Source organism: Danio aesculapii, chromosome 14, assembly GCF_903798145.1.
Source record: "Danio aesculapii chromosome 14, fDanAes4.1, whole genome shotgun sequence".
NCBI lineage: Eukaryota > Metazoa > Chordata > Actinopteri > Cypriniformes > Danionidae > Danio > Danio aesculapii.
The window spans coordinates 7854425-7877949 of record NC_079448.1 but is presented as its reverse complement, the minus strand read 5'-3'; the positions used below and the strand labels follow the sequence as shown (position 1 = coordinate 7877949).

At 36.6% G+C, this 23525-nt stretch overlaps 2 protein-coding genes across 2 annotated transcripts in view; one reads left to right on the top strand and one right to left on the bottom strand.

Annotated features, from left to right (window-relative positions):
- elp1 (elongator acetyltransferase complex subunit 1) overlaps positions 1–7161 on the top strand; it is a 39669-nt gene extending 32508 nt beyond the window's left edge. The window contains exons 31-37 of the mRNA XM_056471787.1: positions 1036–1096; positions 1189–1302; positions 3117–3228; positions 3312–3439; positions 3720–3871; positions 6858–6930; positions 7011–7161. Of these exons, the coding sequence (XP_056327762.1) occupies positions 1036–1096; positions 1189–1302; positions 3117–3228; positions 3312–3439; positions 3720–3871; positions 6858–6930; positions 7011–7078 (708 nt within the window). The 3' untranslated portion in view covers positions 7079–7161. The remainder of the gene's footprint in view (positions 1–1035; positions 1097–1188; positions 1303–3116; positions 3229–3311; positions 3440–3719; positions 3872–6857; positions 6931–7010) is intronic.
- Positions 7162–7456: 295 nt separating this feature from the next.
- smu1a (SMU1 DNA replication regulator and spliceosomal factor a) lies at positions 7457–20270 on the bottom strand. Its single transcript, XM_056471788.1, has 12 exons — positions 20171–20270; positions 19413–19623; positions 18942–19094; positions 16036–16146; positions 15822–15950; positions 12679–12798; positions 12485–12601; positions 10809–10936; positions 10606–10732; positions 9725–9892; positions 9486–9638; positions 7457–7698 (listed from the first exon to the last, which is right to left on the bottom strand). The coding sequence occupies exons 1-12, from the start codon at positions 20194–20196 to the stop codon at positions 7600–7602; spliced, it is 1542 nt and encodes a 513-aa protein (XP_056327763.1). The 5' UTR covers positions 20197–20270; the 3' UTR covers positions 7457–7599.
- Positions 20271–23525: the final 3255 nt, after the last annotated feature.

Below are 23525 nucleotides of genomic sequence, written 5' to 3'. Positions count from 1 at the left end.
CCTTTTGACAAATTATTTAAAACGTGGCTAAGAAATAGCTATTTACTGTTCTTTTCTTTTTGGTGGGGCCAGTACAAATGTTGGCAGGTCAATCAAAAGTCTGAACCACTGGTCCGATCAGGCCAGTAGAAATAATCCTTCGCATTAAACGCTGTAGTATCTTACAAAATAAGTATAGAAATGTTATGACTGTCATCATTGAGAGGACAAAATAAAGGTAACTAAACTATGTTTACAAATGTGTTGAAACAAATCTTCTCTCCTTTTAAGCAACAATTGGGAAATATTCTAAAAGAACTAGTGCCCTATCATACACCTGGCGCAATAAGGCTCAAGGCGTGTTTCTATTTTCAGACCAACGCAACCTTGATTTTCTCGTCTTCCACCACGTTGTTCAAATAGCAAATCTATTTGCACCATTTTGTGGACTTATTGGTGTTCTGTTCACTATACTGTTAGTCAGAAATACCAAGTAAGCGTCGGCGCAATAGCCTAGTAGTTAGCGCACTGACATATGGTGCAGTAGCACTTCAGGGCTTTCCGAGTTCGAATCCCAACTCGAGTACATTTCCCGTCCCTACCCCCTGTCTCTCTCCCACTTCACTTCCTGTCTATAATACTGTCCTATCTACATAATAAAGGCCAACAATAAAAATGAACTAAAAAATACCAAGTAAACTTATTTGATGTATTTGTGGAGTTTATTCTACGTCAAGTCGCAGTGAGCCTCAAAATCACTGGGATTTGGATCCTATATTAACGTCAGGAAATTTTAAAAAAAATAGATTTATTGTGTTTCTATCACTCCAATATGAGTGTGGACACACTATACCTACACACAGTTCTGTCCAAGCAGCTTGCTAAAGTTGATTTTCATCAGAGGTGCCCTTTAATCTTTAAAAATAAAATTGTATTTTATTTAAATTATCTTAAAGTATTTTTTATCAAATAAAGGCTACCTTGGCAAACATGAAAGACTTGATTAGAAATGATGCTATCTTGAGTATAATTAATTTCTCGTATCTTTTGTTTCAGATTTATTTGTACAACAGACAGGACATCATTGAGACTGATTTAAAGTCGGCTCTTTTAGAAGGTAAGAAACCCCATTTTTATGCCTTAGCATTGAATTGTTTGCTTTGTATTATATATGTCTGCTGTATCCTCTCTGTATTCTGTTTCCATCAGCTCACAGTAATCAGACGTCCTTCCTGGAGTCCCAGAAGGCTTTGTTCATCCGTCACAAAAACCGCCTCGCTGTGGTTCGAGAACTCAAAGCCAAAGCCAGCCTGGAGTTATTTGGTAAACAGAATGGTTTCATTTTATATCTGTATTTAGTCTTAGGCCACTAGTATTTTCTTCAACTCCAGAAAAAAAATCTGTTATTTCTATATACTTTGTTAAACAAATATTTTAGGCAAAATATGCACCAAAACACAAAATGTTTCAAATGAATGACACCATATTTCATATATACCATATACTGGCATACATATTAAAATAAAATATTTAAAACCTTTTTAGACATGCATGCATTACAAGTACCGAGTTGGACCCCCTTTTGCCTTCAGAACTGCCTTAATCCGTCGTGGTATAGATTCAACAAGGTACTGGAAATATTCCTCAGAGATTTTGGTCCATATTGATATGATAGCATCACACAGTTGCTGCAGATTTGTCGGCTGCACATCCATGATGCGAATCTCCTGTTCCACCACATCCCAAAGGTGCTCTATTAGATTGAGTTCTGGTGAGTGTGGAGGCCATTTGAGTAGTGAACTCATTGTCATGTTCAAGAAACCAGTCTGAGATGATTCATGCTCTATGACATGGCGTGTTATCCTGCTGGAAGTAGCCATCAGAAGATGGGTACACTGTGGTCATAAAGGGATGGACATGGTCAGCAACAATACTCAGGTAGGCTGTGGCGTTGACACGATGCTCAATTGCCACGTTACAACCACGATGCTCAGTTGGTACTAATGGGCCCAAAGTGTGCCAAGAAAATATCCCCCACACCATTACACCACCACCACCAGCCTGAACCTACAAGGCAGGATGATCCATGCTTTCATGTTGTTGATGCCAAATTCTGACCCTACCATTCGAATGTTCCAGCAGAAATTGAGACTCATCAGACTAGGCAACATTTTTTCAATCTCCTATTGTCTATTTTGGTGAGCATGTGTGAATTGTAGCCTCAGTTTCCTGTTCTTAGCTGACAGGACCCTATGTGGTCTTCTGCTGTTGTAGCCCATCCGCCTCAAGGTTGGACGTGTTGTGCGCTCAGAGATGCTCTTCTGCATACCTTGGTTGTAACGAGTGGTTATTTAAGTTACTGTTGCCTTTCTATCAGCTGGAACCAGTCTGGCCATTCTCCTCTGACTTCTGGCACCAACAAGGCATTTGTGCCCACATAACTGCCACTCACTGGATATTTTCTCTTTTTTAGACCATTCTCTGTAAATTCTAGAGATGGTTTTTCATGAAAATCTCAGTAGATCAGCAGTTTCTGAAATACTCAGACCAGCCCGTCTGGCACCAACAACCGTGCCATGTTCAAAGTCAGTTAAATCATCTTTCTTCCCCATTCTGATGCTCGGTTTGAACAGCCGCAGATCGTCTTGGCCATGTCTACATGCCTAAATGCATTGAGTTGCTGCCATGTGATTGGTTGATTAGAAATTTGCATTAACGAGCAGTTGGACAGGTGTACCTAATAAAGTGTATACTTTATGTACAGTATTTGAGCAAGTAACCTTAATTAAAATACCTAAAACTGAAAAGCAATCCTTTATTTAGCCGTTTAATTACACCTAACTCTGGCTGCAAAATAAATTTTGAAATATTGCTTGGTGCACCTTTAAAACCATTTCTTTTTTTAGTGAAAATACTAGTGGCTTAAAGGGATAGTTCTTCCAAAAAGAAGAAAATTGTAATCATTTACTTGATTTACTTGACTTGTTCCAAACAGTTTTGAGTTTTTTGGTTGTTCTTGTTCTGTTTAACACAAAGAAGATACTTTAAAAAATGTTGCAAACCTGTAGTACTGTGTGTATCTTATGAATTGGCTCACTGATGAACATTTGTTGTTGGAAAAAACATTACTATTGCAGGTGAGGACGGCCCTGACTGTGCAGATGCTGAACTCTATTCAGAGGCCAGCAGTGTCATGACCGGCAGCCATCTTGGCTCAAAATACTCCCGAAGCAACTCTCGCATTTCATCGTGAGTGACATCATCGCAAACACAAATACAGGAACACTGCGGTTTACCGAAACGTTTCAGCGTCTCAAATTATGTGTACACAGGCGTTCGTCTAAAAACCGCAGGAAAGCCGAGGGGAAAAAACACAGTCTGAAGGAGGGAAGCCCATTCGAGGACATCGCCCTCCTGAACGCTCTTATTCAAATCATCACTGTCGTTGATAAAATGAGGGGTGAGTTGAGGACACGAGAGAAACACACACACACACTAAAACTACAGTAAAGACAGTGCTGGGTAGATTACTTTTGTATCGGATGTAATAATTATAACTACTTTTACATTCGTAATTACATTACGAACCAATTTTACATTAATTAATTAACTTGTATAACATTTCACTCCTAAATTATCTGCATGTAGCTTTAACATTTGACCGATTTTACTTGAATATGAAGAGCTGTGTGTGTGTGTGTGTAAAGCAATCTTTTGTTTGTTTTCTCCTGTCCCTGCAGAAGAGGTTCACAGTCTGCTGAAGGCTCTGGTGCTCTTCCAGTTTGACGGTCTGGCCAGCGCTCTGCAGAAATACTACAGTGATCTGCTTCTGCTCATGGACAAATCCATTCCTGACATCTGGAGCGAGAACCTGCAGCCGGGCCAAACTACAGTGAGTCACAAATGTCTTCAACCCTTACTTCGGGTATATTTGTGGGTATAGCTAAAAATACACTGTATAACTGTGTTCACAGCGAAGGCAGCGAGAGCGTCAAATTAGCCTGAAGTCATTCATTTTCAATAGGAGCCAGCGGCAATAAGCGTGTGGGCAGCGAGGATAGTTGAAATCAAGTCAACTATATAGTAATGAGCTATGACAGCTCAGCGACAAGCAATCAGAATGTAGAAGTCTACCGCTTGAGAGGAGTCCTGTGAACTTTGGTTCAGACCACAGTTGTTCCCAAGGGTTTGATTATTGGGGTTGCCAGATTTCCAATGATTTCCGATGTTTTCTTACAGGGACATAAAAAACTAAAAAGTTACTGGCGAGTTACTGATGTGCATTAATGTTATGTTTTGTTTTTCGGAAATCTCTTGCTAACTATAACGACAGTACAAAACAGTAATGATATTGCTTGTTCAGAATATTTCAGACATATTGGACCAGTGGAGCAAACCCACAGCACACGCAACAACTTAATCGTCCATAGTTAAATGAATTTGATAAAAGGCGCGCAACATTTTCACGCATGCTTTTCTAAGCATGTTTTTATGTGTAAGGGATTTGCTGATATGCTGCAACGGCCCCTTTAAATGCGAGATCTATGTAGCGAATTTTGACGCTCTCGCCGGCGGAGCTGTGAAGGCGGACAGCGGTGTCACCAGAGCAAACTTTGAAGCTCTCGCTGCCTTTGGTGTGTATGCACAGTAAGTAGTGGTGGGCAGAGAGAAGCAAATGAAGCGTTTCGAAACTCATCTCTACAGTGACACCCAGTGGTAATGTTTTTAAAAAGTATTGCTCTTAAAAAGCTATTTGCAGAAAGAATGGGAGTTTCAGTTCAAGGACGCACTGATTTTCACAGAGGCAAAACAACACACAGACGCAGAAGAGAAAGACAGTGACTGTGTTTACATGGACATCAGTTATCAAATTATTTGCCAAATTATTAACTGGTCAAGATATTGGATGCGAGGAACTGCTGGAAGTGTGTAGTCTTAATGGAATGTTTGATACCGCATGTCGAATGAGAAAAAAAAACCTCCGAATTTTTCCGGTAACTTAGATGCACTCAGTTGGTAGCATCAGAAAGCCGTGTGCGTATAAGACTATCCTGTCACAAAATTCGGCGAAAATCTTACACGACGATAACAGTTTGATTTACGTGTTTACATTCGGAGAGCAGCATTTACAGCGGATCTTTCAGTCCATAATATTGTAGTGATTTTAACATACTGTAAACTGAGTAACTAAATAATTTTGACTGAAGTATGTCTTTAAAACTGAAAGAGAACTGCTGACTTTGCCACCTGAATAAACAAAGACCACTGATCACTCACTTAGCAAATCTGTAGAGACAGGACAATCAACACCAACTGGAACCGCGTCTTTTTTAAAAGGAGACGAGCGGCAAATCCGGATTTAACCATTTCCAGATGCGAAACGCTCTCAGGTATAAAATATTCCTTACAAACGTATTTCTGTCACGTGCACTGTAATCCACACATGAGTCCAGCTGCGCTCTCATAGCGGGGAATTGAAAACAAAACCTTCGTTGCAGCACATTTATAAAAATTTGTTTCAAACCAGAGGAACGAATTTGCTAGAAGTAACGCAAAAACAAATTTTCACTTTTTTGTGAAAAATATGTAAAAATATGTGTTTTTAGCACCATGGGACACATGTATGCCTGTCAACATCTCAAAAAATGTGTTTCGTGACTCTTTAAACAACTTCAACAAAGAGGCAGTTATGCTAATTGAAGAATTTGGGGAGGAATTGAGGAATACCCCACGTTGTTTTGACGAAACAGCGTGGTTAGTGTTCTTGATTGGCATCAAATCCTGGATGAAGCAATTATAGTCCTTTTAAATTTGTTATTTTATTGCTGCGTTCTTGTGTGTTTTGGTCACAATTTCTGAAGGCGTGTACAAGCCAACAATCCAACTCTGGTTACACAGCACAGTTGCAGTGCGCACGGTCCACTCGACTACAGGATATTGTGGCTTTGCCTTCGACCCTGTCAATCAAATGCAGATTCGCCAGCTCTTAGAATGCTTGTGTAGTTACTGATCCTTTGAATCGCTTGTTTGTTTTGATACATCTGCGGATCGGGATCTCGACACCATGCTGAAATGTCAGCCATCCCTACATACAAGTTACAATTACTGAAATTTATTTTAAGCCGAAAATCAATTAATATCTAAATAGATAGTTCACCCAAAAAACTAAAATACCATAGTATTTTTTTTTTGTTCGTACTCTGGATGTTAGTGGCTGCATTCCGACCCCAAACATTCTTCACAATATCTTCTTTTGTGTTGAACAGAAGAAACTCAAAAGTTTAGAAACACTTGAGTGTGAATACCTGAGGACATTTTTGGGTGAACTATCCCTTTAAGTGATGTTTGTGTGGTGGGGGTGGGGGTAGCAGCGTAACAATACATCAATATATTGACCAAATGACGCGTATCAGAATTTTTGTGGTAATTCACTGTGGTCCTGGACACAGTATGTACATAGTTGTAAATTATAGGTGGAGATGCTAATTGTAAGTGACCGTGCACCGTTTACAAAATAATTAAGACCTAAAATAAAGACATTTAAAGGGATAGTTCAACCAAAAGTGAAAGTTTTGTCATTTACTCACGCTTCACTTGTTCCAAACCTGAGTTTCTTTTTTCTGCTGAACACTAAACAGAAGTTTTTTGAATACTGTTGGAAACCGGTAACTATTGACTTCCATACTATTTGTTTTTCCTAATATGGAAGTCAATGGTTACAGGTTTCTAACATTCTTCTAAATATCTTCTTTTGTGTTCAACAGAAAAGGATATTCATGAAGGTTTAAAAGTCAAGTTAGCTGTCCCTTTAACACCTCTTCAACAGAGCATAATGATCACGTTCGTCCATTTAAAGTGATTGTTTCTCATTTCTCCAGCTCACAGGTCCAAACTCCACAGTGAACAGTATCGTAGCATCATTTCAGCAGCAGAAACCGGCTGTGCCTCAAGGTGAGCGACTCTCTGACTGGAATGTTTGACTGAATTATTTTACTTCACGGTAAATCTCTATTGTCCTGTTGATTCCTCAGATACAGAAGCGCTGACGCCTCCAAAGATGAGGAACTCTGTCAAGTGGAAACTCAACATTCTCAAGTAGTGTGCATGTCACTGCTTTTCTATTGTATTTAATTTGAATATGAGCGCAGTTTTGTTGAATTAAAGATTATAAAATACTTCTTATCAGCTTTATTTGATATAATTAATATTTGGTCTTTGTTTTAGAGGCTCATTTACAAATCTAAGCAATTGAACCAAAATGTAAATTGTACTGTTTTGGATTCGTTAAATAAGTACATTTTTATCAAATCTCCAATATTTTTATGGTTACAACGCAATGGTTACAGAAATTAGTAAGGGGTTCTCAGTTTAACAGCCAATGCTTTAATTGAGACAAAAGAAAATGACGAAGGAAAAAAAAACAACACAATGTTGGATCAAAAGTACCCCCCCCCCCCCCTGCCCCCTTTTTAAATTACAAAAACTTCATGAATAGTTCAGACTAGCCAAATAACACACTGTAGAAATAAAATGTTATCTACTACACTTAAAAAAATGTGTATATACAAAAAAAGGATAGTAAAAAATAGCCAACATGTTGTACTTGTCTCCATCTCAATGTTACGGCTTCCAGAGTTTGAGCAGTCCATCCTCACTGTACGTGCCGATTAAATTCTGATGCGGATGGTGGGCGATACCGATCACGTCCTTCTCATGAACCTGGGAAGACAAATGAAGACTTTAATTTTACAAATTAATAATAATAAAACAATCTTTACTGATTAAATTATTTACATTCCTTTTTTTTAGATCGATAACAAGAGATTGGATGATTGTGAATAAAAATTGACATCATTTTATTAGTATGAATAAAAAAAAGAGGACTCTGGTTTCATTATTGGATGCATCAGTATTTATGAAGGAATCAATTGGACTGTACACAGAGACTTTTCATAATTATAATCAGTTTTAATCAATATAAACTCACCACATTTAAGATCTGGTTTCTTTAAAATCAATGATCTTCACTGAAGTGATTGAGATACAATATAAAGAGGATTTCACACCAGACAAGACGCACTGCATTAAATGACATTGTTCCGCTCCATATCTTTAAAATACGGATATTTAATACAGTATTTTCAATGGAGCACTTGTATTTAAATGGCTTTTTACTTCTCCTTTTACGCTTTAACTAATGCTGAAGTCTAACTGATTATAGTTTAATTAAATTTCATTATCGATTCAGTAAAAGAAACCTTATAAAATCCAAAATAGTCACATTAACTGTTTATCGGTGGCTGAAAAACACTTGCCGTACTTAAACCACAGTGCATAGATTTTTAAAGGTTACTTGTTGCCACCTACAGGCGTGTTTTGGTAATGTATATACGCTCTATTTGAAGCATTACTTTTATTTTTAAAAGGTCATTTTTATTTGTTTATTTTTTTTAAATCAAAACGTTTATGGTACATTTACACCAGACGCAGATGAAGCGTCAAGCTAGGGCTGGGCGATACGGCAAATATGCAATCTCAATAATTATTTTCCATATTAAAATATAACCATATATATATTTCGATGCAAGCTGTTAATGCTTCCAGATTTAAAAGAGTACCACAATGACTGAAGCCACAAAAAAATTAAAGGGTCCATTAAAGACATAACATATTTTTTAGCTAATTAATTTTCTGTAGCCAAAACTTCGGTACATCTCTAATATCAACACACTTCTCGACTCCCATTGTTGCACATTTCTGCTGTGTGATTGGCTCTTAGATTAATATAGAGTAAAAAAGTCCAGCGCTTATCATTATCGACATAAACTTTATTGCGATTCGATATAATATTGTTTATCACCTCAGCCCTATGTCAAGCCCGAGTGACATCTGGTGGCGCTATTCGCGTGAATGAGGTCACGACAATGACACAACACGAATTGAGCGTTTTGTTCGCTTCGCTTAACGCATGATTCGCGCAAAAGTTGAGACCAAAATTTTTACTTTGTCGAACATTCGTGCAGCAACAAACAATCAGTAGCTTGCTCTAGTAGTGGCGTTATGACGTAGCGCCTATAGTTGGTGTCTTGAGGGGAAATCCTCTTGCCGACACGGGACAACAGGTCATCAAACTAGGACTCAGACACAGCGCCAAACGAATATATGAAGTTTTTCAGAATTCCTAAAGCACAGAAAGCGCAGCTACTCTCTCAATAAAATCCACATCTTTTATTTAGCAACGAAACTTGAGTCACCAGTAAGACAGACGCCCCCCATGACGTGAATCCACATCTATTGTAAAGCAAATTAACTCAAAATGTTCAGCGTGATCTATTCGCGCAAGCCATGTCTGGTGCACCTCATTTGATCACATAGCAGTTTGATTTGAGCTTTTAACGATAAATCGCGAAGCCAAAACAGATGAATAATAACTGTAAAAAGATACTGCAGTTGAAAACTATGCGGATTGGATAAAAGGTATCTAGAGCGAGAGTGGTGGAGCTTACAGTCAGCGTTCTCTCCAGTTTGCCTGTGACTGTGCTGAAACAGTAAAGCACAAAGTCCTCTCCCACACAGTAGATCCACTCGCCACGCGGAGACAGAGTACAGCACACAAAATCACCACCTTCTCTTTTACCGGAGCTGAAACTCCTAACAATCTGCAACAGGAAACAAACACACAAAGGCTGAAATTGCAGGAAAAAAAAAACTACTTTGTTTTTGGTATGATTCTTGACATTCTTACCTGGCCCTGCATGTTCATGATGACGACGGTGTTGGATCGGTTACACACTACGAAATGCTCCGGGTTTTTGGGGAGCAGAATAACGTTGTTAACGGTAATGTCAGTTCCTGCAGAGGTGCCCAGAGACTTAAATGTGCTGGTGCATTCTGTGGTCTTCATATTCCAGATCTGAGACAAAACACAACCAAAAAAAAGTGTCAAGGTGATATTTTATGAGGCCTATTAGGGGTTTGCGATATACATTGCTTAGCACTAGAGGTGTAACGGATCACAAATCTCACGATTCAGATCATATTATGGTTTTTCAGTCACAAAACGGGCCATGTTTCAGATCAGCCAAAAAGGGGAGGAGACAAATGTAATCCCAACATCCTGGTATTTTTAATGACCACAGAGAGTCAGGATCTTGGTTTAATGTCTCATATGAAAGTCATATATAGAGTCCCCATCAATATACTGAGGCATTAGGACCCACACAGACCGTAGGTTGAGCGCCCCCTGCTGGTCTCATAATTAGCGCTACTTGGGTTAGGTTATCTTTTAATAATTAATTGTGCAGCTTACACTGAATGCATTATACAGGTTAAACAAGTGACAGAACATTTTTAATAACCTAAGAAACCCACCAAATCCAGAATAACCTGCCATGACTTCTTCCATCAACATTATATTTTACAGGAAAGTCTACATGTGATTCAAATGACGTGAGAGGCGATCTCTCTGCAATCGTTACAAATTTAGGATTAATCTACAAGTAAAAAAAAAAGCATTAGCCTAATCTGCAGGTCATGCGTGTTCCAAACCGTGGGTTATGATCCATACGAATCACCGATCAACCGTGGTCTGATACACCCCTAGTGACTGTACACGAACATCTGTACCTTCACAGTTCCATCAGAGGAAGCACTGATGGCGTGATGACCGTCAGGAGTGAGCGTGGCTTCATTCACAAATGAAGAATGACCTCGAAACTCCTTCAAACACTTGCCTGATTTTAACCCATGAATCCTGCAAAGAAACACATTTAGAAATGAGCTTTTGCTGTCATTTTGATGCATTTTTGTCAGCGGCAGCAGACGCTCACCTAATAGTCTGGTCAAAGGACGCAGAGAGAATCTGAGTGCTGTCTTTACTGAAGCTGAGACAGGTGACGCCTTTACTGTGAGCGCGCTCGTACCGCCGGAGACACTGACCGCTCTGAATCTTCCACACCTGGACACACAACACAACCCTTCAAGCTCAATCAGTGGACAGCATGTCAGGTAATCCTGACAAATGGTAGTCAAGCAGAATGTTATATAAATAAGAGAATGTTTTTTAATATACATGTCATGTTTAGAGTTGTTAAATGCCAGTTTCATTTTTAAACCGAAATTAAAAAACAATAATTACATTTTATAATAACAATTTTAAACAATATTTGAAACAATTAGATGCATTAAAAATCCAAAAACATTTAACAAAAATATACTGTAACTGGCTTGCTTAAACGAACAACAAGCCAGCAATTTCTGAAGCTAACGCTAGGTAATATGGCCAAAAATAATTATCTTATTTACTTTTTGGTTTCCTGGACATTTGACAAATTCAAACTGACACTTGAAGGAATTATGATGCTTTCTAACTTTGTTTTATGCATTAATAATTCAATCCTGTTTTAATCAAATATATGAACTTATGTTTGTGTGCTTAACCTCATATAACCTTGCTCTAACAGCTGTGGCTTCGTGCAAGTGATAACCGAGAAGTTAAATTCCGAGAACTTGTTATCAGCAAAATGTTACAACTCTTTCTTTTAGCCTGCGCTGCTTTCTTCATCTAGCATGGATGGGAGGGTGCAGGCTCACTCTCTTGTGTGTTCGGTTATGTTTGTGTGTTGGGGTTGGAGGGGAAGGGGAATGTGTGCGCGCAGCTGACACAGACCACCTGTGCTGCTGTTCTCTGCCACTCAGGACCCTGTATGCTTTATCCATTTGATTCATTAAATTGATTTGAACTTATTTGAAGCCTCTGACCGATCTTTGAATCTTTGGGGACTAGGGAAAAGTCCAACATACTCTACAACCATTTATTTATACATATATTAATAATTACTATTTAATATAATATAATATGATTTAACATTAATCACTATTTTATTATTTCATCTTTTTACATTTAATAACTCCTCAACATTCATTATTAACGTGATGTAGTTCAAATCACATAAATAATATTATATCTAATATTAAATATTAAATATCTTTGGGAAAAAAGCATAAAATAACAGAAAATACTGCACAAAATTATCTTAAAACATATTTTATATATTCCATATAGATGATAATATATAATGGGAATATTCCTGATATTTAATAATATAAAAATTTTTTATAATAGTATATTCCTAAATGTTTCTCAGCAATAATGTATTCAGTTCTAGTTCCTAAATGTGTAACACCTATAGATCTTCATTAACTGTGAATGTTAAAAAAAGAAACTAACATCTTTCAGCCAATGAAAGTTGTGCATAAATGAAAGTATCTCTACAACTTTCTGTATTTTTTTATTAAGTTCAACTCAATTTGAGTTTAACCTGCCATTTTCCATGTCTCTGTCTTGTGTTTTCAATGGATTTTTAAAAAATCAAATGTGTACTGTATAATTGTAGCAAATGAATATAAATAATTTCTAGCATCATAAATCATGGCAAAACATTTGATTAATGAATGCCTTCAATTCAAAAGTCATCGGTTTGACAAACTGAAGTGTGTATGCCACCTTAATCTTGCCATCCTGGGCTCCTGTGGCCAGCATTTCAGTGTCCCGACTAAAAGACATGCACAGCACCGCATCATCCATCATCATGAAGTTATCCTGAGCCTGATACTTCAGATCCTGTAAAAAAAAAAAAACACATGATCCATGAAGAAACACTCAACAATAACCAGTCTAATATCTAAAAGTTTCAATACCTTTCTGATTTTACCAGTAGTGAAGTTCCACACTTCAATAAATCCATCCACAGATCCAGTGACCAGATACTGGCCATCAGGAGAGAAGCGCGCACACTCCACGTGAGACTTCTGACCAAACTACAGTGAAAAACACACACAGAAGAGTAAGAAAACTCAATCACAGTACCGGAGTGTGGTTACTGTACTTCAAGATTCTTCATCTTGACAGTTTGACCCGAAAAGATTCCAGTGAAGGAGCTCCTGATGGAAACGTTTTGTGTTTACCGTACGATTAAAGTTGTTTTAAAGAGTTTTAACTTCTTGTACATTAAACTAGCATTCAGAAAAAACAAAACACCCGCAAAGAAACATGCCACAGAGCAACATGAAAGCCTACTGCCAGCTAGTGTTTCGGAAATGTTATTGCAGAGCAACACAAACAGCACGCAGAAGTATAAATGCAAGGCTACGCGCAAGGCAGGCGCCGTGGGTCATGCCAATCACTGGATGCAGGAGTATAAATCAGCCTTTAGCTTGGTTCATTTGGGCATATGTGAAACCCCTTGTTTGTTCCAGAACCTGGCACGTTTGCCCCCTTAGCTCGGTTCATTTGGGCTTATGTGAACACCACAATCGCGTTCTGATCCACATCAAAACAATAGGTCGGAGACTGCCTGAATGAAGGGGTCTCGGCTCGGTTTAAACAAACTCTATAGTGGTTAGACTGTATTGAGAAAGCAATACGATCTAACAAAACAGGCAAAAAAGTGCATTTTATGTTGAAAATGAAAGTGAAAGTAAGCTGTCTAATGGAACTATAAAATATATTAATATATAAAATCATTAACTTTTGGGTTAACTCGACCTCTGATATAGAATCAATATATTATTTTACAACCTCTGACAATTGAAATAAGACTATGTATGAGAAATTCCTACCTCTGATTAATATTTGGTGGCGACTATGACCCAATCCCAATTCTATCCCTTAGCGCTTCCCCTTACTCCTACCCCTCGTTTTGCGAGTGCACGCCAAGGGGTAGGGGTGTCCCAATTCTCTTTAGCTTGAAGGCGTAGGGTTAAGAGGAAAGGGTAAATAGCCCTTTGAATGAAGATTTTTCAGGACCACACTTAAAACCAAGGGGTAAGAAAATATCCCAAAATATACCTGCCACAACGGCAGTATTGCTGAACCCGGAAGTAAGGAGATCCACAAATTAGTCATATTTTTTTATTACGAATTTTATTATTATGAATTTTTACAACAAAAAAACATATGTTTTAATATATTCATAACCGCGTTCATGTTTTACTTTCATGCTTTAAAAAAAATCTGCTAAATTTCACTATCTATAATCGTTATTAATAACTTCTGCATAGCAGTCCCACAACATTTTGTTACTCGATGACTCTCGAATACCCTGTCAGAAAAGTCTAGTGACTGGGAATGAGCTTTTTACAGTGTGTGCTATAATGTTAATGTTGTTTTTAGTGTGTTTACATATATGAATCTGGCCACTGTGTTAAATGCACAGTACAGTTACAATCTTATTGCCACATTAGATCGTTATGACAACATAATATATGCCTTCAGTGATTTCCTGAAGATAAATACCAAAAAAAAAGCACTACTGGAATAACTACAGCAGTCGTGATCGTCTGATCTCACATAAAGCATGAGATCGCGATGACATATGATGACAAGTTGAGGTGCTGTAGTGCTGTCCCAATTATTAGGGGTAAATTTTTAAGCCCTTCCCCTTAACCCTCGGTTGTAAGGGCCAAGGGGAAGGGGTAGGGGTACAAAAATAGAATTGGGATTGGGCCTATGTCTGTGGGTGTCACATTTAAAATGAAAGCGCTGATCTGATCTTCATAATTTAAAATAACGACGTGAGAGCTGAATCCTGGAAAATAAACCAAACTCTGACCAATGTGAGGAGAGTTTACTCGCATGTGACTTGTTTCAGCTATTTTTGTTCCATTTAGAAACTTTGCCATATGAAAGCAAACCGCACCAAGAACAAAATGCAACGTTGTAACAATTTTAATCCTTGATTCAGAACAAATCGATCTAGAGATGTGAAAGAACCTTTCATCGCCTATAGTATTAAGCCTTATTTTCATCTATTTTACCTATTTCCAGCTGCTATGGTGAACAAGCACTGTTAATACAACAATCTGAATATTCTTAAAGGCACTTAAAAAGTTTAAGAATATCAATAGTGTTAGATTTAAATTTTAAACATCTAATCTCTCAGTTTTCATAAAGTGCTGTTAAACCGTTTTCATGCTATTAATTCAAACAAATGACGACAAATATAAATTGCTAACATTCATAAGGTTGTTTCGTTTGCAATCAAACTGCTGACCACCACTATGTTTACGTGTCGTATTGTAAAATGTGATACACGACAGTATTAGTGTGATTAAGGTGTGTACATGTAAAGTGGCTTTCACACCGGATGTGGAAAGCGCTACGCTATGAATCCCACTTATTTCAATGGCTTGTGCCATAAAAGTGTGGTTCGGTGACACACTGACCCAAGTGTAAGAGCAGCAGACAGTGCAGTCAAAGTTTAAAATAGCTAAAAATTCTGCTCTGTGGATATTATATTTATGTACACATGCGGCCCATGCATAGATGTATACATGCTCACTAGAAAAAGTCCAATCAAACAACGGCCCTACGGGAGATTTCTTTGTAGCATGCTTGTTTTTGCTGCTTGCAATGGTGCTACTCTGCTGTCATGGCAATGCTGGTAAAATGATGCCTGTCAAATTTACATTTTCTTTTCAATAAACTGTGGTAGTTTCATTAGCTTGCCTTTTTTAATATCAGAATAATTTTATGTTACTTACGTTAGTTAAAAGAAAACTAAATCTTAATTTACTTTATATTACTTGACAAAATAAAAATTTATTATTACAAAGGATAATTTGTTTTCAGCCAAGCACATACAGAATTCCCTGCTTTCAGCACAGATTTTATTGTAATATATACCCATCTATGGGTCTTAATTTAGTTTGTGTTTTTTTTTATCAGCTGAATTAAAAGAATTACATTTCTGTTTACATGGTAGACTCTTATTCAAAGTATTGTCTTAATATTGTCATCCATGTAAACGCACTGACTATAAGGCTGATGTAAGATTGTGTACCTTGATGTGTCTGGCCAGCTGTGTTGGGAATCGTTCCTCTTCTACATCCTTCACCGCAGCTTTACCCCTGAACAAATCAATGGTCATGCCGGGGGGAAGAAGACCCTGATGCTGCTGCCACTTCAGAGACTTTGAAGACAGACAGAGGAAATTAGCATTGAATTTAGTAAACTGAGCTATTATTTCTAAGACGTGTACAATGATCATTGCTCACCTGTCCAAGCAGAGCCATGAGACGTGAGGGTGGCACCACACTGACTTCACCAGCAAGAGCCTGAGCTATAGCTGCTCTCCGTTTTTCTTTACTGCTTCCATCAGGATAGGCCTAAAAAAATCCATACATCAGGTTAGAAATCACCCAGAATGGAGGTGAAAGTTATGGTAGTCAGCACAGAATCCTAGAAACTGCTTGTTTATATAAATACAACAGTGCTCATAATAAATTAGTTCACCCCTCACAGATCTTTTTTCAATTAATATTTTCTATTAGATGCTTATATATATATATATATATATATATATATATATATATATATATATATATATATATATATATATATATATATATATATATATATATATATATACACAGTTGAAGTCAGAAATATTAGCCCCCCCCCTTGAATTTTTTTTTTCTTTTATAAATAATGATGTTGATGTTTAACAGAGCAAGGAAATTTTCACAGTATGTCTGATAATATTTTTTCTTCTGAAGAAAGTCTTATTTGTTTTATTTCTGCTAGAATAAAAGCAGTTTTTAAATAATAAAAAAAAAAATTAAGGTAAAAATTATTAGCCCCTTTAAGCCAATTATATTTTCAATAGTCTACAAAACAAACCATCGTTATACAATGACTAGCCTAATTACTCTAACCTGCCTAGTTAACCTAATTAAGCCATAAGTGTAGGCTTAATTAAGCCTTTAGCATCAAGTGTCTTGAAAAATGTCTAGTCAAATATTTTTTACTGTCATCATGGCAAAGATAAAATAAATCAGTTATTAAAACTATTATGTTTAGAAATGTGTTGAAAAAAATCTCTCTGTTAAACAGAAATTATATATATATATATAAATATATATATAAATAAATATATATATATATATATATATATATATATATATATATATATATATATATATATATATATATATATATATATATATATATATATATATATATATATAGCAAAAAATTAGTACACCCAAATTAACATATTAAGGAAAAATATCAAATGAAATTAATTAACATTATTTACAGAATAAACAGAATTTTTGTAATTTGTCTATTTATTTGTAACAACACAATGGATTTTAAATGTTTTATTTTTCTAATCCTAAAGATGGAATACAGCTCTCTCTTGGAGCTCACTCTTATTTTATTGAGCACACTTTTATTTTAATGGATATAACTGATTATTAAAACTAATTTGTTTAAACGCACCAAATGTTATTGGCTACAATCACTGAGAAATTCATGAAAATATTAATTTCTTTTAAAACTTACTTATGCTGAGAACTTTAACATTATGAAATCCATTTTCAACAAAATCCAACAACATTTCTTTTTAAATTTACCATTTTTTTCAACAGACCTTTTTCTTTGCTCATTGCTTAAGCAAAGCATCGTTCAAACAAACTGCAATTATGATATGGCTTATTGTGCTTATACACAATGTAAATTAGTTAGGTAGTTCGTTTTCAGATTTGCATAATTTCCAACATTTCCATTGACAAATTATTACAGTATTTCACAATATGTAAAGCATTTGTAAGGAAAACAATTAAAATAAATAATTTGTTGTTATAGAGCTGCACGATGGCACAGTGGGTAGCACATTCGCCTCACAGCACGAAGGTCGCTGGTTCGAGCCTCAGCTGGGTCAGTTGGCATTTCTGTGTGGAGTTTGCATGTTCTCCCCGTGTTGGCGTGGGTTTCCTCCGGGTGCTCCGGTTTCCCCCACAAGTCCAAAGACATGCGGAACAGGTGAATAGGGTAAGCTAAATTGTCCGTAGTGTATGTGTGTGAATGAGTGTGTATGGATGTTTCCCAGTGATGGGTTGCAGCTGGAAGGGTAAAGAATAAAGGGACTAAGCCGAAAATAAAATGAATGAATGAATTTATTTTATTACAGCAGTAATGTATTGCTCTTTTGGGGATGATTATACTAATAACAATTAGTGTTAAAACAAGAGAAGTGATATAGGCTACCAATATTGATAGTTAAATTAGTTCATTGGATTAAAATAAACAGATCTTACATATGGCAGTTAATTATTTCACCTAGTGGCGTCAACAAGTTATATAAAAATATTTTTCTCTGACTGAATTAATTTAATACTTGACAAAACAAAATAATTTTAGCAAAATAAAGTTTTGCAGAAAACAATCATTATAAATTTAATTTAATATTTTTAATGAAAAACATTCTAAGAGAGCAACTGGCAAATATTAGTTTCAGAGACAGCCAGTAGTTGTTTTTATACAGTAGTCGACATCTGAAGGTGATCAAAAAAATTTAATTTTTTGATAAAGACAAGAATGTGTGTATGGGATAGTTTAGGACAACTTTGATGAAAGGTTTTGATCCACTTCAAACGTTGACTTATATATACACATAATAATGTCACAAATTACTATGATATATATAATATATATATACCAAGAATAACAATGTATAGCCAAACCTAGGAAAGTAAGGTAAAATGGGCTATTTATTGTAGTTTAGATTAATCTGATTGGTTTATTGAAGATTGCAGATGAGAGACCAGCTGCATTACGTGCTCCTCTGGAAATGAGTTTGTAAAACTTCATTTAAACTTTATTAAGTTCCAAAAGGCTTAATTAAGCATTACACGTAGCATTAAGCAAGGGTGAATCAATTATGGCAAAGTCAGATTGTCGCACATTTAATCTTCAATGTTTATTCAATATTAAAATTCAATTAAATGCTTGTAATGGAGCAGGAGGCTTCTGAACCCCTCTAGAAACCTCTACAAACTCACAAAAACAATTAAACTTTTAGATAAATCCATCTTTAATTTTCTATTTAATATACAATAGGAGGCTAAAGTTGACCTCTTAGGCTTTTTTGTGGCATGCATTCTCTTAGATCCCTCACCTCTCGTGGATCAAAGTAAGAGCGTGCCAGAAGATTCTCCAGATGGATGTACCGTTCAGGTTGAGTCTGTTTGAGCATTATCATGGGATCTGTCTGCCTTAACAAAGACCTTGCAGCGCCCAACTCTCGGAGTTCAATCAGCTCAAGAACAACCTGCAAACAAATTTAGGAAAGAAAAAGACAACACATAACTCAATTTATCATGTTCAAAAATGTTTAAGATTCAAAGTTCAAAAGGAGCCATACTATCAAAGTTTAATTGAGGTAAGGTTGGTTTTTTATTTCTCCTTAATAATATAATACAAAAGTATTGTATGCAAGTTCTAAATAGTCAAACCATTATTAGCAGCCATTGACTATCAAAACACAACAGTGTTCACAGTCAATTAAATAGTGCTAATGTTGTTTTGAAATATTAACATGCGATTTCAGACCAAATATTGAAAGTAGCATGGTAAACAACCACCTCACCTGTTCGTAAAGGTCAATAAGGGTCTTGTCAGGGAGTTTGAGGGACTGTATAGCCTGCAGGACGGTGTCCCAGTGACCGCTGTTGATGTCAGCCACAAAACTCTCAATACTGTCCACGGTGTTGAGGGACACCGTCGTCTCCTCCTGGAGCATTGCTAAAGTCCGATGCAAGCTGTTTTCCTTCAGGTACTGCATGATCAGACGAATCACGCTGGAGAAATATTTGAAATGAGACATTAGTACTTTTAAAGAGGGTATATTTAAAGTGTAGAGAGTTACCTAATAAACATCGAGTCAAATGTGTAAATAAAAAATAACTTTACCTCAATATATAGATTAATGCTTACCGACTTAATTGTGAAGGGAAAGTTAACCAAAAAACAAAACATATAAAACAGCAATGACTGAAAAAAACAGCACTTCATAATAAACTATTGTTAAGAAACAAACACAATTATGACATTCGCAATACAGCACCAAATCATTTCTGTATAATTTATGAACCTTTGTTTATGCTCGAATATCTTAAAAATTGGAACATCTAGAACTGCTTTTGATAGTATAACTAACCAAGCGGTACAATATTTCATGTACAAACAGATAAATTAAAAACTTTGTTTGCACCGCAGAATGTTCTCACGATGCTAACACTGTTAGCATTACTAAACCCGTCCTGCAAAATAGACGTGCTCGCTGAAATTACACATTTTGCATTGACGTTATGTTAAAAGCAAAAACAAATAATGTATATTACTTACTCTGCTGACTCTATTTCAATAGACATGGTTGAAAGATGCTAATATTGCAGAGCACAGAAAGCTGAAGACACACAACACGTCAGGAACAACACACGTCGTCTTCTTCTGTTTTCAGATTAATGGCGGATGGAAAAGCATAAGCGTTTGGGCATTTCTTCCACCTACTGGGTTGGAGAGAGAAGCGTTAAGGAAAAGAAAAGGGGAAAATAATGATTATGTCGATTAACTCTAATTTAATTCGATCACTTTAAATGTACTGCTGCTCCAAAAGTGTTTTAATAGTTATGATTTTACTTTTAACCCACCTGGTGTTGTCAGTTTATTGAAATTGAAATGTGCCTGTTCTGTTTCTAGTTTCTTTTAAATTTATTTATTAGATAGATACATTGAGGTAAAGTTGGTTTTATATTAGCACGTTTGTTCACTTTTAACAGTCCCATCATTGTTTACCACGCTACTTTGAATATTTGGTCTGAAATCGCATGTAAGAATGACTTCAAAACAACATTCTGCCAATATGTTGTACTTTGATAGTCTTTAGCTGCTATGATAATATGATTTCCCTATTTAGAATTTGCAAGAATACTTCTCTGAAATTATATTATTAAGGAGAAAGTCAGAATCTGTGAATATAAAACCAACTTTACCCCAATCTAGCAAACTGTGTTCTGCATTATCCTGCAAAAAAGCAATAATGGAATAATCCAGTGTTCTGACGATTTCTCCTACCTAGTCAGATTGTCTTACCTTCCATTTAAAAAGTAGGCATCACATTTTGATGACGCAATATGCTAGCCATCAGATTTTACTACCAGTGTAATTTCAATATGGAGTAGTGTGTATAATATCGCCCTAACTAATCGCTAACCCCAACCTCAGAACCATTCAAATACAGTATTGGTAGCATAATCTGATGTATAGAATAAAATGTGAGGACGCCGGTCCAACTTTATATTAAGTGGACTTTACTACTATGTACTTGCAACAAAAAAATAAATACTTAATGTGCTAATATTGTATCGCAGAACACTTCTGGTGCTCTTGAGGTGGGCTACAGTATTAGGAACAGGTTTGGTGTTATGGGTGGGTTAGGTGTAAGGGTTGTTCAACTGTGGAATTCTAAAGGTAATTACAGAATTTAAGTACAGATTACATGCAAGTTTTTAGTCAAGCATAAGTAAAAATATGTATTTACACAATAAATACATTGTAACAAATTATTAATTTCAGTATAAGTATATGTCAAGGCCACTTAATATAAAGAGGGATAATTGTTAGTGCAGAAAAAAAGCATATATTTGTTTTCCAGCAGTACTCCACACTACTAGTAGCACACTAACAGTACTACACTGCGTTACTCCAAATAAGTCCAAACCACCTGACTCTGTACAGCAGCAGACTGGCCTTATGTTCATTCATTCATTTTCTTTTCGGCGTATTCCCTTTATTAATCAGGGGTCGCCACAGTGGAATGAACCGCCAACTTATTCAGCACATGTTTTACACAGTGGATGCCCTTCCAGCTGCAACCCATCACTGGGAAACACCCATACACTCTTGCATTCACACTCATACACTAGGAACATTTTAGCTTACCCAATTCACCTATAGCGCATGTCTTTGGACTGTGGAAACCGGAGCACCCGGAGCACCCACGCGAACAAGGGAAGAACATGCAAACTCCACACAGAAATGCCAACTGACTCAGCCAAGGCTCGAACGAGCGACCTTCTTGCTGTGTGGCGATCGTGCTACCCACAGTGCTGCCGTGATGTCCCTGGCCTAATGTTCAGACTTTTAATCTTGTGATAATGTCAAAAATATTCGAATTAGCTGTGTTTTGTGAACTTTACACTGATCATACATGTGGAAGATGCAGATGGACTGATGGAAGCTCCAGTTTGGAAACACTTTACTTGAAGGGGGTTTTCATTAGACTGTCATTAAAAACCCTTTCTAATCATGACATGATGTGCCTTATAAATATGAATTGGATTTTATGCTTGCTAATGTCAATTGTCATTAAGTGTCACTTGATCAGTTATGTCAAGTTAAATGAAAAATTTACATTGAAATGTCTAAGACAACATAACCTGTCATAAATCTGTCATAAACATTATTGTCATGAGCAGGGGCGTAGCAACCGGGGGGAGATGGGGGGATCCATCCCCCTCACTTTTAGAGACAGACCATTTAGAAACAGGTGATTAATAATTATATGTACGTATGATCTCATACAGCCCCCCACCCCCCCACCCCCCCCCCCACTTCACTTTTAAAATGTCCGCCACGCCCCTGGTCATGAGGCCATAATAATTGTGTCATGAATTTTAAAACAGTGTCATTAATATTTTTCTTGACCTTAGCTATAGTGGTACAAATTGAAATTGTCATTAAAAAGTCCTTCAATATATACTGACGATGTTATAACATCATTTGACAGAGTATTGACGTTTTTTATGAGATATTTTAATGACAAATTCATTTATGTTCTACTGAAAAAAGTGATATAGTCATGACACAATTATAAGAGCCAAAAGACACTGACAGGTTTTGTTGTCTTTGTAATGGAAAGTTGTTACAACAAAGATAGATTGTGATTGAGTTATGTCAAGATGTCATAACAAAGAATGTCATATTTGCATTTAAAATGACACAACTGAGCTAATGAGACTTAATGACAGTTGTCATTTGGTTATTAAGGGTGTCATGACAGACACATGGACATCTTATGAACAGTAAAGTGTACAATATTATATTATATTATTTTATATTCCTTCATGGGTGGTACAGGTGAATTGGGTAAGCTAAATTGTCTGTAGTGTGTGTGTGTGTGTGTGTGAATGAGTGTGTGTGGATGTTTCCTAGTGATGGGTTGCAGCTGGAAGGGCATCCGCTGTGTAAAACATATGCTGGATATGTTGTCAGTTCATCCCGCTGTGGCGACCCCGGATTAATAAAGGGACTAAGCCGAAAAGAAAATGAATGAATGAATATTATATTATATTCCTTCATGGGCGGCGCGGTGGCGTAGTGGTAAGCGATGTTGCCTCACAGCAAGAAGGTTGCTGGTTCGAGCTTTGGCTGGGCTTGGCTTGGCTCAAATGCCTAATTTCTGTACTTTGCTCACCGCTGCCTGAACGACTATTACCATAATTTTTCTATAACTGCACTTTATAACTTATACCTGTATCCTGCACTTGCTGCTATTGCACTGCTGGTTAGACCTAAACTGCATTTCGTTGCCTTGTACTTGTACATGTGTAATGACAATAAAGTTGAATCTAATCTAATCTAATCTAATCAATAGTAGACACCAGACTAAAGGCTTTTCAGTTACCTATAGTCTGCTAGG